The following is an 18,600-nucleotide window of genomic DNA, read 5'->3' on the forward strand; positions in this document are numbered from 1 at the left end:
GATTTTCCTTTATGGATTTTTATATAGCATCCTTCCTCCAAAAATCTCAAATAAGAGCAAGCCCAAATATATGTCCTTGAAATTTTTCTTAAATTTTACTTTTTAATGCATTAATTAGTATGTAAGTTTTTAAAAATTACAAACATTATATTTATTATATAACTTAAAATAAAATGTATGAATGGAAAACACATGAGACTTGGTCATATTATGTAAAAAAATGAAAGGAAGTGGATCAACCAACACAAGGTTTACAAATAGAAAAGGTAATAAAATGTTTTCTGATATATTTACAATCAAAATGACTAGAATATTCAAAGCTATTAAATGAGATTTTTATAATGTTTGTAACTATTCAAAATAGAAAATATATCTGGTTCATGGACTGAAAAATGGCCAAAATTGCTTAGAACTGCCTAAAATGAATTTATCTATAAGAAAAAGCATCTTAATATTTTCAGCTTAAGAAAACCTACCCCATATCCAGTAGCTACAGGTCTAGTAACTGCTGTGCTTGGTATTTTAGCAGTTATCTTGGGGAGAGGTGAAAGAAACATAGTTAATAGAATTCAGATTAAGCTACATAATAGAAAACTGGAAACGAAGTGTAAAATATAGATTTATCAATAGAGAAATGTTAATATAATATTTAGAATAATTACCTTTTAAATTATCCTACATATAGGAGCTTAGGAATTTTAGATATTGAGAAGGAGATTTATTCTGGAATTAATTTTACAGGAGAAAGGGAACTTGAGAATGATCTGAAGTGCCAATAGGAATGATCAGTTTTCATGGTTGCTTCCATCATTCATCATGAATTCTTATTACTGTCAGCCACTAGGTCTAACAATAGACAGGATTTGGAGTCAGGGAATCTGGGTTTGAATCTCAGCTCAGCCTTGAGGAGATAAAAAATGGAGTTGGGGGCCTGCCAGGTGGCTGCCCTTGTAATCCTCCCAGCTTTAGACTGTGATCTCAAAAGGCTAAGACTGAAAAGTAAGTTAGAAGTATACTAGCCCTTGTAAGGACTGAAGTCCAAGTTAGGATCACCTCAAACTCAAATGGATCAGGGTGAACCAGGATTTCTAGTATCTCTAAGGCCAAAAGCAAGAGTAAATTATCTCTACTGAAAGATGAGATCACTTTTGGCTGTGTTATCCAGTAGAACTTTTCTGCACTGATGGAACATTCCATGCCTGCCCTGTCTGATGAGATAGCTACTAGCCACATGTTGCTGCAGAGCATTTGAAAAATGGCTGGCGTAACAAGGATCTGAATTTTAAAATTGTATTTAATTTTAAATAATTTAAATGTAACTTGCCACATGTGGTCAGTGGTTATCATACTGGACAGCACAGACATATAGCCTTAAATTAACTCTCAAATTTTTCACTTATACTGTCTGTCATTCAATCAAAAATAAATAGACATAAACGAGGCAAGACTACCTAACCAAAAGCCAAGAAAAACAAAAGAATGAAAAGAAACCCAGAAGGTGATACATATAATGAAAATATCAGACACAGATTTTAACATAAATATGCTTAATATGTCCAGTGAGCTAAAATACAAGATTGATAATTTCAGCAGAGAATGGGAGAGTATAAAAAAAGAATAGAAATTTTAGAACTGAAAAATAACTGAAAATAATATAAAATTCTAGCATTGTCCAGGAAACATTGTCCAGTAAAATACTAATTTATATCAGACTTTAATAAGTTAAAGACGAGTATTATAATCTTTAGGAAAACACTAAGAGAATTTTTATAGATGTAAACTCCCAAAATAACAATGGGGGGAAATGGAAATAACAAACAAACAAAAGAAGACAAGAAAGAAAATGAAACATAAAAAAGGCAGAAAAATTGAAAAGCAAATAATAACACAACAAATTGAAGCCAAGCCAGTAATTTCATTACATGCAAATGGATTAAATAATTCACCAAAAATAATATGATTATCAGACTGTATTTGAAAAGCAAAACTCAATCACATGCTGCTAATAAGAAATATATGGATATGGAAAGGTTGGAAGTTAAAGACTGGGAAAGACATATCATGAAAACACTAGACAAAAGAAAGCTGGTATAACTATATCAATATACTAATATCTGACAAAATAGACAAACAGAATTACTAGAGATAGAAAGTCATTTCATAGCAATAAAAGGCTCAATTTACCATGAAAATATAACATTTCTAAATATTTTTATTCCAAATATATAAAGCAAAAAACTAAGAAAATAAATCCATAATCATAATGTAAAATTTGACTATATCTTTCTCATTAATAATAGCCCCTTTCCCCCAAATCAGTAAAAATATAAGACACTAAAAAAACACACACACATTAAAAACTTGACCTAATTGACATAATAGGTCTTAGAAAAAGCTGAAAAAGATAGTCTCAGGACTTTTTTCCATGAGAACAAACTGAAGGAAAGAAAGATTTTTTTTTTTGAACTACCGTGTTTTCCCAAAAATAAGACATCCTCAGAAAATAAGACCTACTTACAGGTTTCCTTCTGAGTGAAATATAAGGCATCCCCCGAAAATAAGGCCCCCAGGCTCTGTCTCAGAATGAAAATTAATTTACCATAAACTGGTCGCTAGGGCCGCCCCCACTGGCGTCTAGCAACTAGTGACGTTATGCGGAGTCCTGCCGTCACTGCTGTGTGGAGGCGGAGCAGAGGTCGGAGTGAACGGTGAGCGCGGGGCGGGAGAGAGGAGGAGACTTTTGCAGATGCGTGTACAAGAACAGGAGGATTAGAGCGGATGGGACACGGTGAAGGTGGTGAGTGCTGGTCTGTCTCTGGTGACACTACCTGATGCTCGCGGCCGCCTTCATGATGACTGAAGGTTCTCAGTCAGTGGCAGACCCTGCTCCAGCCCAGATCCAGGCCCCAGCAAGCCCAGTGACAGTCCCCAGGCAGGCCCCAGGGGGTAAATGTCTGATAAAGGGGTAGGGGGAATGTCTGGTGAAGGTGTTCAGTGGCACAGGGGTGGGGTGAGGGGGATCACTTAAAATGACACAGGAGGATCAGAGGGGACAATCAAAATGACACAGGAGGATCAAAAGGGGTTACTAAAATGGTAATCCCCCCTCTGATTCTCCTGTGCCATTTTGATTCCCCCCTCTGATCCCCCCTGTGTCATTTTGAGTGATCCCCCTCCCCCCACCTTGATACCCCAATTCCTTTTTTTTTTACCCCTAGAAATGAGCGCAAAAAGAAAAAGCTACTCCGTGGAGTACAAGAAAGGAATGGTGGAAGACTCTTGGGGCCAAAATCTTACTGCTTTCTGCAAAGAGAAGATGTTGAGTATCCGATTGGTCCGAAAATGGCGAGCAGAGTATGGTAACCTCATTGAACAAGTGGACAAGGGAAATGCTAAAAAGCGCAAGTGTGGATCAGGTCGGCAACCATTATTTTCCGAGCTGGAAGACCTGATCTGTGAATGGGTTGTTGACAGGAGAGCAAAGGCTTTGGTTGTGAATAGGGCTCAGATTCAAGAATTTGCCCTTGCAATGGCACCACAGTTTGACATAGCCCCCAAAGACTTCAAAACATCACAACACTGGCTGGATAATTTCCTTCAGCGAAGTGAACTGTCTTTAAAAAGATCTACAACATTGTTTAGGTTGGAAGATACTCAAGTTATTAAGCGAGCACTTGCATTCAAGTCCTTTATTGATGATGCTGACTTCTCTAAATACAATCTTTCCAACATGATTGCTATGGATGAAACTGCAGTGTTTATGGGCCAATCATCTCAAACAACAATTGAACAGCGGGGTGCCTCCTTAGCGTACATTCCCTCCACTGCTTACGAAAGTGCACGTGTTTCCTGTATTTTGGCAATTCGTCTGGATGGCACTAAAATCCCACCTTTAACCATTTCTAAGGGCAAGAAGGAAAAGATTGAACGTGTTTTGGGTGTTTTTATTCTTGAAACTGAAAAAGCCTGGGCCACACAAGCAGTTATAAGGAAGTGGGTCGATTTAATGCTGCCGCTTGTTATGCGAGGGAGCCAAAGAGGTCTGCTAGTCTGGGATGCAGCCAGCACTCACCGCGCTAAAGACATGAAGACATTTCTTCACGAAAGAAAAATAGATCAGATAATGATTCCCGCAGGAATGACGGCCTATCTCCAGACTCTTGATATTGCAATAAACAAGCCATTCAAAGATAATTTGCGCATGGAAATGAATGACTACACTGAAAATAGAATGCAGAGAAATCAGCGTGGAAACTTTGTGAAACCTAAACTGCAAGAAGTTGTGACTTGGGTGAAGAATTCATGGGAGAAAATCACTGACAGTTGCATTGCAAATGCACTGCGAGCAGGCTACCTTGACAAGAAGTACTCATTTAAAGACAGTGCTATTGCTAAACATGAGAGATTTGGTCCACTGATGCTGAAAGAAATGGAGTCACAAGAAATTCACCAGGAAATTCAGGAATTGGATTGTTATGATGATGTTCCAGAAGATGATGACATGATTGTCATTGAATAAATGAGTAAATTCTTGATACTGTAGGATTCACAGTTTGTCTGGTTTGTGTTGACAACTACCGTACTACCGTACCGTATACAGGTAATAAATTTCCTTTATTTTCATTTAACAATAAATGTGTACCGTATTCTTCTTCATGGAAAAATAATACACCCCCTGAAAATAAGACCTAGCGTGTCTTTGGGAGCAAAAATTAATATAAGACACTGTCTTATTTTCGGGAAAACATGGTACTTACAAATGACTAAATCTGGTGTGTGTGTGTGTGTGTGTGTGTGTGTGTTTAAGCATTGGTCAGATTTCTTCAGATGGAGTAGAGCCTACCCTGTCTCTTCCTTTATTCATCTTACACTCTCTTGTGTCATACCTTTCTCCCATATCTCAAGGTCAGTCTTAACTGTACATACCCTTTAATATTCAACTGTAAATTTATCCTAAGTAGCCTCTGCTGATTGTCCCAGTGAAAAATAACCTTTCTTTATGGTCCCATAACGACTTATACTCTTTCTTACAGAACTTTCTATATTTCACTTAGTATCAAACTGTTCGTTTTCAACTACAAAAGAGAGTTGGCATATTCCACACACTGTGCACGTTAGATGTCTATGCTTTGCATAACATACACAAAAATTTTAATAATACTGAAAAATATCACTCTAGCAATTCATATGCTGATGGAATATTAATTAACGGAGGATCATTAATCCAAGGGAAGAGTAATTTATAAATTAAGTTCCAATGTTTTGAAGGATCAATATTTATGTAACTTTAAAAATTACAAATATTTTTAAACAATGAATGATTTAGGAAAACATATTCCGAACCTTACATAAATAAAATTTATATTCTCAAAAGCATAAAAAATTATTTGATCTAATATATAATTATAGCCGAAACCGGTTTGGCTCAGTGGATAGAGCGTCGGCCTGGGGACTGAAGGGTCCCAGGTTCGATTCCGGTCAAGGGCATGTACCTTGGTTGCGGGCACATCCCCAGTAGGGGGTGTGCAGGAGGCAGCTGATCGATGTTCCTCTCTCATCGATGTTTCTAACTCTCTATCCCTCTCCCTTCCTCTCTGTAAAAAATCAATAAAATATATATAATATATAATTATAAAACATTGCTAAAAGAAATTAAAGATAAGACAAATAAATGCAAAACATCCATGTTCATGGATTAAAAAACTTGCTATTGTTAAGATGTCTATACCACCAAAAGCAATCTATAAATTCAGTCCAATCCCTACCAAAATCCCAATGCCATTTTTTTAAGAAATAAAAAAATTCATTCTAAAATTCATTTGAAATCTCAAGGGATCCTGAATATCCCAAAGAATTTTTAAAAAGAAGAACAAAATTAGGAAACGCATACTTCCTGATTTCAAAACAGATTACAAAGTTATGGTAACAAAAACACTGAGGTACTGGTGTAAAAACAGAATAGACCAATGAATCAGAATAAATGGACTGGAAAAAACCCTTCTGAATATGGTCAAATAATCTTCAACAAGGGTGCCAAGACCACACAATGAGGAAAGGTCAGTCTTTCCAACAGTGGGAAAACTGGATATCCACATGCAAAAGAATAAAGTTAGACCCTTATCTTAAACAATATACAAAAGTTAATTCAAAATGGATAAAAGGCCTAAACATAAAACCTAAAACTATAAAATTCCTAGAAGAAAATATAGGGGAAAAGTTTAATGACATTGGACTTAGCAATGATTTCTTAGATATGACACCAAAAGCACAGGCAAAAAAAGCAAAAATAGAAAATGAAAATATATAAAACAAAAAATTTTGTGCATTAAAGGACATAATCAACACATTGAAAAGGCCTAAAGAATGGATAATATATTTACAAATCATTAATCTGATAAGGGGTTGATATCCAGAATATATAAAATACTCTTAGAACACAATAAGAAAAAATCAAATAACCTACTTAAAAAATGGACAAAGACATTGACTAGACATTTTTTCAAAGATGATATATAAATGGCCAACAAGCATATGAAAAGATACTCAACATCACTAATCATCAGAGAAATGCAAATCAAAACCACCGACCTATTAAAATTGCTACTTTCAGAAAAATAGAAAATAATATGTGTTGGCAAGGATGTAGAGAAATTAGAATGCTTGTACACTGTTACTGGGATTGTAAAATGGAGCAGCCATTATAGAAAAGAGTGAGGAAGTCCTAAAAATATTAAAAATAGAACTATCATATGTTCCAGCAATTCTAGCTCTAGGTATTTATCTAAATGATTGAAAACAGAGTCTTGAAATATGTGCACAGCCATGTTCACAGCAGCATACTAGGTGTACCAGTTAATAATGCGGATTTTTTTCAATAGATGGAGTTACATATATGTTGATACATATGCAATTTGATATGAATGCTATTTTGTTGTATTGACAGCAAGCTTCAAAACTTCACATGTCAAATTTTGTGAAGGTGTTAACATCATAGATGTTTTTACGCTTTAAAATGTCAAATTTCGTGCCAAAAAAAGAGCATTTGCGGGAAGTTTTAATTCATTACTTTATTTTGAAGAAAAGTGCTGCTGAATACTTCGGGAAGCTTATGGTGAACATGCTCCATCTCAAGAAACTTGTGAACGCTGGTTTAAACACTTTAAAGGTGATGATTTCGATGTGAAAGACAAAGAACGTCCAGGTCAACCAAAAAAGTTTGAAGATTAACAATTACTAGTATTATTGGATGAAGATGCATGTCAAACTCAAAAACAACTAGCAGAAAGATTAAACGTTGCTCAGAAAACAATTTCCGATCGTTTACAAGCAATGGGAAAGATATTAAAGGAAGGAAAATGGGTCACATCAACTGAACAAAAGACAAATGGAAAACCGAAACGTCGGAGAAACCAAGATGGCAGCATAGGTAAACACCTAAACTGCTGCCTCGCACAACAATTTCAAAACTACAACTAAAAGACAAAACGGACATCATCCAGAACCACAGGAAGGCTGGCTGAGTGGAAATTCTACAACTAGAAGGAAAGAGAAAAGCGCACTGAGACTCAGAGGAGCTGCAGAAGGCAGAGGTACTGAGACGCACGCGCGGAGAGGACTGGCAACTGAGTGTGCAGCTGGCTTTCTCAAGCGGGAGGGAGACAAAAGCTCCAATGGCTCTGAACTCCAGTTCGGGCAAGACTCTGGGGACCCAGACTCATCCGGCATGAAACTGGACTGTCAAGAAAGAGAAAAACACACTGAGACTCAGAGGAACTGCGGAAGGCAGAGGTACTGAGGAGCGTGGAGAGGGAGGGCAACTGAGTACATGGCTGGCTTTTTCAATCCGGAGGGAGACAAAAGCTCCCGACTGCACAGAACTCCAGTTCCAGGCGAGACTCTGGGGACCCAGACTCATTTGGGGAGAAACTGGACTGTCTGGCAGTGGGCGGAACTCGAGGGCGGCTTTCTCTCAGAGGTGCTTGTAGCGATTACCATGGGACACAGAGACACAGGGGCCTATTAGGGCAGGGCTGACGGGAAACCAATGCTGTCTGCTCCACCCTGAGACTCCGCCCCATCCAAACTGAGCACAGAGGCTTTTGCAAGTCCTGTCTCATAAGGGTGTCTCCAGCACAGCAGTTCTCCCACTGTAGACACCACTGGTCCTCACAGCCAACTGGCCTGGAGGTCAATTCCTCCCAGTGATACCAAGAAAAATCAATGCTTAACTACAACAAGACTGTGTACACAGCCCACAAAGGGGTGCACCAAGAGTGTCCACCTCAGGTAACTGGGGAGGCTAAGCCACTGGGCCCTATAGGACACCTAGCACACAAAGCCACTCTATCAACTCAGGGAAGCAGCTAAAATGCGGAGACAAAGAAACAGGTCACAAATGAAAGAAATGGAGGAAAGCAAACAACTGGATATAGAGTTCAAAACCACGGTTATAAGGTTTTTTAAGAATTTTCTAGATAGGGCCTATAAATTTAGCGAGACCCTCGAGGATATCAAAAAGGACCAACTAGAAATTAAGCATACACTGACTGAAATAAAAAATATTATACAGAGATCTAACAGCAGACTAGAGGATCGCAAGAATCAAGTCAAAGATTTGAAATACAAAGAAGCAAAAAACACTCAACCAGAAAAGAAAAAAGAAAAAAGAATCCGAAGATAGTGTAAGGAGCCTCTGGGACAACTTCAAGCGCACCAACATCAGAATTATGGGGATGCCAGAAGAAGAGAGAGAGCAAGATATTGAAAACCTATTTGAAGAAATAATGACCGAAAACTTCCCCCACCAGGTGAAAGAAATAGACTTAAAAGTCCAGGAAGCGCACAGAACCCCAAACAAAAGAAATCCAAAGAGGACCACACCAAGACACATCATAATTAAAATGCCAAGAGCAAAAGACAAAGAGAGAATATTAAAAGCAGCAAGAGAAAAACAGTTAGTTACCTACAAGGGAGCACCCATACGACTGTCAGCTGATTTCTCAACAGAAACTATGCAGGCCAGACGGGAGTGGCAAGAAATATTCAAAGTGATGAATAGCAAGAACATACAACCAAGATTTCTCTACCCAGCAAAGCTATTATTCAGAATTGAAGAGCAGATAAAGCGTTTCACAGATAAGAAAAAGCTAAAAGAATTTATCACCACCAAATCAGTATTATATGAAATGCTGAAAGGTATTCATTAAGAAGAGGAAGAAGAAGAAAAAGGTAAAGATAAAAATTAAGTACAACAAATACATATCTATCAACAAGTGAATCTAAAAATCAAGTGAATAAAAAAATCTGATGAACAGAATAAACTGGTGAATATAATAGAATCAGGGGCATAGAAAGGGAGTGGACTGACAATTCTTGGGGGGAAAGGGGTTGGGGGGTGCGGAAAGAGACTGGACAAAAATCGTACACCTATGGATGAGGACAGTGGCGGGAGGGGGGGGAGATAAGGGCAGAGGGTGGGGTGGGAACCGGGTGGAGGGGAGCTATGGCGGAAAAAAGAGGAACAATTGTAATAATTTGAACAATAAAGATTTATTTAAAAAAAAACGAAAAGTCATCAGTAAAATGTTGCTTCAACGGCAGAAAAGAAAGTCTTTTTTTGCATCGAATTCTGACTGGTGATGAAAAGTGGATTTATTTTGAGAATCCCAAACACACAAAATCATGGGTTGATCCAGGTCACCATCAACATTAACTGCAAGGCCAAATCACTTCGGAAATAAGACAATGCTTTGCTTTTGGTGGGATCAGGAAGGTGTGGTGTATTATGAGCTTCTAAAACCAGATGAAACCGTTAATCCTGATCACTACCAACAACAAATAATCAATCTGAACCATGCTTTGATCGTGAAATGACCAGAATGTTCCAAAGACATGGCAAAGTAATTTTGCTTCATGATAACGCCCCATCACACACTTCAAAACCAGTTAAAGACAAGTTACAGTGGTTCTCAACCTTTCTAATGCCACGACCCTTTAATACAGTTCCTCATGTTGTGGTGACCCCCAACCATAAAATTATTTTCGTTGCTACTTCATAACTGTAATTTTGCGACTGTTAGGAATCGTAATGTAAATATCTGTGTTTTCCGATGGTCTTAGGCGACCCTGCTAGCGGTTCTCAACCTGTGGGTCGCGACCCACAGGTTGAGAACCGCAGCTGTAGAGCCTAAGACCATCGGAAAACACAGATATTTACATTACGATTCCTAACAGTCGCAAAATTACAGTTATGAAGTAGCAACGAAAATAATTTTATGGTTGGGGGTCACCACAACATGAGGAACTGTATTAAAGGGTCGTGGCATTAGAAAGGTTGAGAACCACTACGTTAAAAGATCTTGCCAGGGAAGTATTAACCCACCCACCGTATTCACCAGACCTTGCTACTTCAGATTACCACTTGTTCCGATCAATGGCACACGCACTTTCTGAGTAGCACATCAAAATGTACAAAGAAGTAGAAAAGTGGGTCTCTGAATGGTTTGCCTCAAAACAAGGAAAGTTCTATTGGGACGGTATCCACAAATTACCTGAAAGATGGGGGAAATGTGTAGCTAGCGATGGACATTACTTTGAATAAAGCACTTTTGATGTTTCTCTTGAAATTATCGTGTTTTCTTTGATTACAAAATCCGCATTAGTAGCCAGTACACCTAGTACTCGAAATAGCTAAGAAGTGGAAGCAACCCAAGTGTCCACAGAACAAAATGTGGTCTATCCATACAATGGACTATTATTCAGTCTTAAAAAGGAAGGAAATCCTTTCATATGTGTGAACTTTGAGAATATTATACTATGTGAAATAAGCCAGTAACAAAAAGACAAATACTGTATGATTCCACATATATGATGTATCAAAGGTAGTCAACTTTATAGAAACAGAAAGTAGAAGGGTGGTTGCCATGGACAGGGGGAAAGGGAATGGGGAAGTTTTTTAATGGAAACAGAATTTCAGTTTGGGAAGATGAAAAGGTTCTGAAGATTGGTTTTATAACAATGAGAATAAATATATTTAACAATTACTGAACTGTACACTTAAAAATGGTTAAGATAGTAAATTTTGTTGTGTGTTTTTTATCACAATAAAAATAATTTACTTACTGGAGGTCTTCTGCCATGATTGGTTCTCACAGCTTGCTGAAAAGCTGTGTCATTCTCCAATTCCTAAAATGAAAAGAAAATTTAACATTCAACATGAAGTGAGAATTTTTTTTTTAATGTTGAACCTCTGCCCAGCCAGAGTGGTTCAATTCGTTGGAGCATCTTCAATGCACCAAAAGGCTGCCGGTTCTATTCCTGGTCAGAGTACATACCTGGGTTGGGGGTTCAATCCCCGGTCAGGGTGTGTACAAAAGGCAACTGATCAATGTTTCTCTCTCACATTGATGTTTCTCTCTCTCTAAGCATGTACTCAGATGAGGATTAAAAAAAAAAAAAGAAGTTGAACCTCTTCTGTTTGGTATTCATGATCCTCTCTAATTCATCTTACCCCATCTGTTGATGTTCAGTAGGGGCTCATAATCTACTATCTTCAAGTATCCCTCCTTCCCACTGCCCAAAATATTAAGGCTCCTTCCTCTGCTTGGAAGAGGAATACTGATAATGTTGTTCAGTTGTAAGGACACTTTATTGGACAATGTTTAAATGGGTGGCATCATTATGTCTAGTTAAAGATCAAGTTTACAAGGACATGGCCTTTCTCCTATTTCTTTCCTCCAAGTAGGAAAGAAAAGCAGGAACAGAGAACTCATCTCTCTCTTCTCACCTCTCTTCTTTCATACGTGGGGCCATGACTTAGAGGAACTTGCCTGAGAAAGCCTTGGGGAGAGAAAAGGAAATATTCTCTACAAGCAATGGGGCAAACACTTTCTCTTGTTCCATTTTTGTTTGCCCAACTGAAAATGACTTCATCACTCTGAAGCAGTGAAATCTGAGATTCAGACTAGAGTTAACCTGGGCAAATGGAGGGCTCCATGGAGTCCAACCTATAAGGTCATTTGGAATCAGAACCTCAACTGAAATAAAATGTTATGATGTATCGGTGAAGATATTGCTTTGGCATATGTCTGAGATTTTTCTGCCTGTGGATTCCTCTAATATTTTTATGGTTTCCCGTCTTATGTTTAAGTCCTTTATCCATTTTGAGTTTATTCTTGTGTATGGTGTAAGTTGGTGGTCTAGTTTCATTTTTTTGCATGCATCTGTCCAATTTTCCCAACACCATTTATTGAAGAGACTGTCTTGACTCCATTGTATGCTCTTGCCTCCTTTGTTAAATATTAATTGAGCATAGTTGTTTGGGTCAATTTCTGGGTTCTCTATTCTATTCCATTGGTCTATGTGTCTGTTCTTGCGCCAGTACCAGGCAGTTTTGAGAATAGTGGCTTGGTAATACAGCTTGATATCTGGTATTGAGATCCCTCCTACTTTGTTCTTCTTTCTCAGGATTGCTGCAGTTATTTGGGGTCTTTTTTTATTCCAGATGAATTTTTGGAGAGTTTGTTCTAGGTTGTGGTACATCTACACAATGGAATACTACGCTGCTGTAAAAATAAGTAATTCTTACCATTTGCAACAGCATGGATGGACCTGGAGATCATTATGCTAAGTGAAATAAGCCAGTCAGAGAAAGCTAAATATCACATGATCTCACTCATTTGTGGAGTATAATGAACAACATAAACTGATGAACAAAAACAGATCCAGAGACAGAGAAGCATCTATCAGACCATCAAACCTCAGATGGAAGGTAGGGGAGGGTGGAGGTATGGGGGAGAGATCAACCAAAGGACTTGTATGCATGCATATAAGCCTAACCAAATGGACACAGACAACAGAGGAGTGAGGGCATGAGACGGGGAAAAATGGGGGTATAAGGACACATATGTAATACCTTAATCAATAAAGAAAAAAAATATTATGCTTTGCTGATTCCTGACCTGTACTCACATTCTCTCTTAGAAAATTTGAGGAAAGGAATAACTGTCAACAGCAAAATATGAGTGTTTCTGGGTTCCTTGGACAAAATGCCATTTTATACTCCCAAAAGGAGTCATACCAACAAATAGTCTAACCAGCCTTTACTTCCTACTCCTTTGCCAACACCACTCTAGCTCTAATGCTTCATATACAACTTATGTGCAATTCTTATATGAGCCTCTGATTTATTTCAATCTACAGTAGTCCCCCCTTTTCTGCAGTTTTGCTTTCTGCCATTTCAGTTATCCAAGGTCAACCACAGACTGAAAACATGAATCATTCCTTTGTCCAGGGTATCCATGCTGTATATACTCTCTTCCTGTTAGTCACTTAGGAGCCATCTAGGTTATCAGATTGGTTATCAGACTGATGCAGTATGTAAGTACTTTTGTTCAAGTAGCACTTATTTTACTTAATAATGTCTCATTCACCTCTCTTCATGTCATCATGAAGGCATTTTATCATCTTGCATCATCACAAGAAGGGTAAGTACAGTATAATAAAATGTTTTGAGTGAGAGAGACTATATTTGAGGGAGGTCATGGTTTGACTCCTGGTCAGGGCATATGGCCAGGTACTGGGCTCAATCCCCAGTGTGGGGTGTGCAGGAGCAGCTGATCAATGATTCTCTCTCATCATTGATGTTTCTTTCTCTCTCTCCCTCTTCCTTCCTCTCTGAAATCAATAAAGATATATAGATTCATAAAAAACAAAAACAAAACTACCCTGAGAAGTAGCCATGTAAGGGACACCAAAGGAACACAGCTAAAATATCTAAAGGAAGCCCCCTTGCTGACAGGACTGCAAAGGAGGCTGCCAAGTCAGATAACTCTATTATGGCTCTAATTCTATATATTTTTCTTTTGTACATCAAACCAAGTTATGCCCCTGATGAAAACACCTGGGCAGAAAGGCCAGGTTTTTCCCTAAACAATGAAGGATGGTAGATGAGAGATCAAAAACTGCTGTTCCCAACTAAGGATCAATGGAAAATTATAAAATCCTTTCATGACTCTCTCCATCTACGTCAAGATGCCACGTACTCTTTAATATAAAAAACCTTCATTGAGAGGGGCCTATCTCAAGCCATAAAAGAAGTCACTCAAGCCTGTGTTCTCTTTTCAGTTCCCACCCCCATCTTCTTAAGCACATGCAGAGAAGGGGTACCTTCCCAGAAGAAGATTGGCAAATAGATTTCATACAAATGCCTCCCTCCCAGGATATCTGCTATCTCCTAGTATTCATAGACATTTTTCCTCGATGGGAAGAGGCCTTTCCCACCCTGAATGAAAAGGCAGTAGAGGTAACCAAAGCCCTCCTTAAGGAAATCATTCCAAGGTTTAGACTGCCCAAAGCCTCCAAAGTGACAAATATTTTTATTTTACTGTACAATCACCTGGGACCTTCCTTTGTGGCCAAAATCACCCAACAAACAGCCAAAGCCCTAGACATTAACTACCATTTACATAGTTCATAAAGGCCAGTCTTCAGAAAAGGTAGAAAAGGCTAAACATACCTTAAAGAAAATCTTAGCAAAATTATGCCAGCAGACTTTGGAGACATGGCTTTGGCTACTGCCCATAGTCCTCCTAAGGTACAGAGGAGTTCCCAAGTCAAACTTAGAACTAAGCCCTTTTCATATGTTATACAGGAGGCCCTTCCTAACCTCTGACATATATTTTGACCCAGAAGTCTAGGAACTACTTAAATATATCATCAATCTGATATGGAAAATAAGACATTAAACTAATCTGTACCTAGCTAATTAGTATCCCTAATGCACATTCCTGTTAGCCTATAGTCTAATCCAGCCGTGGGCAAACTACGGCCCACGGGCTGGATCCGGCCCATTCTGCTGTTCTATCCGGCCCGCGGAGCCGAAAGAGCGGAGGGTTCTCTTGCTCTCCCCTCCGCTCCTTTACTTTGAATTTATATTAGTTCACACAAACACTCCATCCTTGCTTTTGTTCCGGCCCTCCAGTCCAGTTTAAGAACCCATTGTGGCCCTCGAGTCAAAAGTTTGCCCACCCCTGGTCTAGTCACTGCCCCTTCCTTAACACATTAAGCGCCCAGCCTGTTTTGTCTTCTGGACGGAAAGTATAGTGTCAGTCACCAGTGACTGACTGGGCGCTTAACGTGTTAATTATCTGGTCTTGCAAGACCTGTTTACCTAAATACTCACATTTTACAGAGGCTATAAACCATGAATACTCAACCCCTGGAGGGGGTTATTAGTGCTGGTGCCAGGCCAGGCCTTTAGGTGTGGTCTCACAGCCCCCATTCCAGCACAGGGAGCTTTTGACAAAGCCCAAGAAAGGTCAGGAAATGTGATCCTTATTTGGGGGACAAAGAAACAAAAGGGTATAAAGAGAAAGCTTCCTCCATATTGGCTTGCTCAGGATTTGGAAACAGGCTCCCGAGTCACGGTACTAGTACATCTGGAAATAAATGGTTTTTTCCTGTATCTCTGGGTACTCCTATGTATTTTTTGGTCACTTGGTAAATTCTGTAACAAATCTAGGATAGGCGCAACAGGCTCTCCAAATACTCAGGTGAAAGAAGAAAGAACTTCCAGGATGTTTAGAAACTTCTCTTAAGACCTCTATTACTGACTCCCCTTTGGGGAATCCTAATCAGAAAAATATTTGGTCTCTAACCCTCCAATCTCCTGGGGGAAAGGACCCTCCATCTTTCGGTATGGGGACCATACCACAGGTAAAAAATTTAAGACTTTGTAAGACATCCCCGGAAACAAAAAATATAGAAGAGGGCCCATGGCCATTCATGGACGAGGATACAGGATTTCCCCCTTGGTGGTATTGTAGATATCCTAGACCCGTTCCTTTCCCCTTACATCAAAGTGAACAACAGTTCTTTGACTGCTCTGTACCCGATCTTACTAAAAATTACAGAGACTATCTTAAAGCTTCCGCTGACTTTCACTGGGAGGATGCTTATCTCCCTCAGCGAGATCCTGTCACTCGTTGGTATTCTAATGGATGGGTCCCAGCAATTTTAACTTCTGTAGTCAATAATCATTCTTATACTCAGCATCATTTATGGAAAGCAATTGCTGCTACTGCACCCATTACCCTTAAAAGACCCCGACTCTCGCCTACAGGAACTTATCATATTAGTTTGTCTACCATCCCCATATGTCTTTCTACTAAAAGATTCTCACAGTAACCTGGACATGATGACAAATGAAACCATTTTCACTGTTTCCTGTCACAAATGTATTCTAACCACATGTATTGATTCTAGTATGACTATTGAAACTATTTTTATTATGAAACAACCTCCTTATCTAATGCTACCTGTACAATTGCATACGCCATGGTATGATGATTCTGGGTTACAGGCGATTAGAAAAATTACCAACGCTTTAACATGCTCAAAAAGATTTGTAGCAGAATTAGTCTTAGGCATAACTGCACTCATTACAATTATAGGATCACTTGCTACTGCAACCACAGCCTTAATACAGGAAGTCCATACAGCTCAGCATATAGATCAATTAGCAAAGAATATTTCTTTCACTCTAGCTACCCAAGAAATAATAGACAAAAAATTAGAAGCCAAGGTTAATGCTCTTGAAGAAGCCCTTAAACATACTGGAAACGAAATTGTTACACTTAAAGTCCGTCTATGATTAAGATGTCATCTAGATTACAAATGGATCTGTGTTACTCCTTTAGAAGTTAATCTGTCAGCAATAACTTGGGACAAAATTCAACATCATATATTAGGAATTTGGAATAACAGTAATTTAAGCCTAGATCTAGAAAAGTTACATCAGCAGATTCATGACATAAGCCAATCGGGCTCACTATTTGATCCTTCCCAGGTTGCATCTTCCTTTTTTAGTGGTTTACAAGGATACATCTCTAAACAAAACATTATCCCCATGCTTTTAAGCGCAGGCCTATTTTTATTCATAACTTTAATAATTATTTGTCTTTTCCCAGTCTTATTCCGAGTCTTAAACAATGCAATCCAAAGGGTGGCTGCTGATTTACATGCTCTGCATTTAAAAAATAAAGAAGGGGGAGATGCCGGAAGCCGTTCCATCCTTGCTGCTTGACACAGTCGCTGCAGGGAAGAAACATCTGCACAGCATATGTTCCAAGGGACCTGGTGTATATGGCATGCTGTTTTTAATATGTTTGCTCCCCTTCTTAGCGCTATGTGTTCTTACCAGGGCCACCTCCCCAGGAAAGGTTGTTTCCCCAGCTGGGAATGTTTCCCTAGAGTTAGGGATTAACGGGACTAGGGAGGGAATGAATCAGTAAAACCCATTACCACTGCAAACAATGCAGGCAGGCTCCTTATCTAAAAATTTCATGCAAGCTACACAACCAGAAAGACTCAGACTAAGTGTCAGACAAATGTTTAACCACTATAGCTAAGAATAATCACGCTAAAGCTACATAACCTTTACTTAAACCATAGAATAGAAAAATCTCCTTCAGTTATTTCTTTATAGCTTACCAGTAGAGCAATAGAACAGTGGTCAGCAAACTCATTAGTCAACAGAGCCAAATATCAACAGTACAACGATTGAAATTTCTTTTGAGAGCCAAATTTTTTAAACTTCTTCTAACGCCACTTCTTCAAAATAGACTTGCCCAGGCCGTGGTATTTTGTGGAAGAGCCACATTCAAGGGGCCAAAGAGCCACATGTGCCGACCACTGCAATAGAATATTAACCCTAGAATAGAAATAACAAACTAGCCTTTGCAATGGAATGTAGAAACTAACCTTTAGAATAGAATATAGAAACATAGACAATAGATAAGATTAAAATCAGCAGAGCTAAATAGAAATAAGATTTTTAGCAAAGGTCAGATAAGAAACTGTAAACATAAAACAAGAAACTGTAAAAGGTCAAAGGAGGAACCAAAACATACCATGATGTAACTGGAGACATAACTGTAGACACATGCTTATAGAATCAAATAGTATAAATACAGTTGTAACAGGGCAATAAAAAAGAACCTGATTATGCTCATCTCCGTGAAAGCTGTCTCCATGTCCTTCATTCTTCGCCGACGCCATCCACACCTTTGGGGGCCCCTGGACCACTGGGGCTGGACCCCGGCAGAGGACAAACTGCATCAGCAGTCACCCCACCAGCATCAGAAGCTGAAGTCCAACCTATGCCACCCTCACCCACATTATAAAAACCTTCTACCCAGACCCCATTGGGGTATCTAGTCCTTTGCGTTCACCAGTGCTCCCTTCTCAAGTGAATACTTTTTTAAAAAATACATTTTATTGATTTTTTACATAGAGGAAGGGAGAGGGATAGAGAGTTAGAAACATCGATGAGAGAGAAACATCGATCAGCTGCCTCCTGCACACCTCCTACTGGGAATGTGCCTGCAACCAAGGTACATGCCCTTGACCGGAATCGAACCTGGGACCTTTCAGTCTGCAGGCGACGCTCTATCCACTGAGCCAAACCGGTTAGGGCTCAAGTGAATACTTTTAATAAATTTACTGTGCTTTGCTGAGTCTTTCTGTCCTGTCATCAAAATCTTTCTTGTGTGGTGACAAGGATCTGGACCCAACTATGAAGTTGCAGCCTCCCTTGGCCTC

General features: G+C 39.0%; 1 protein-coding gene across 6 annotated transcripts in view; it reads right to left on the reverse strand.

The window, feature by feature from the left end:
* The window catches only part of IFT88 (intraflagellar transport 88), a 186,800-nt gene that overhangs the window by 152,416 nt on the left and 15,784 nt on the right, over positions 1 to 18,600 (reverse strand). For 3 of the 6 annotated variants that reach the window (XM_080662125.1, XM_080662121.1, XM_080662123.1), the window contains exons 3-4: positions 11,122 to 11,184; positions 477 to 533 (exon numbers count right to left, since the gene is read on the reverse strand). In XM_080662125.1, coding sequence (XP_080518251.1) covers positions 477 to 533; positions 11,122 to 11,184 — 120 coding nt within the window. The remainder of the gene's footprint in view (positions 1 to 476; positions 534 to 11,121; positions 11,185 to 18,600) is intronic. The other 3 variants (XM_080662122.1, XM_080662124.1, XM_080662126.1) reach the window with 1 other exon arrangement.

This window comes from Plecotus auritus, assembly GCF_963455305.1.
Source record: "Plecotus auritus genome assembly, chromosome: 3".
Classification (NCBI taxonomy): Eukaryota; Metazoa; Chordata; class Mammalia; order Chiroptera; family Vespertilionidae; genus Plecotus; species Plecotus auritus.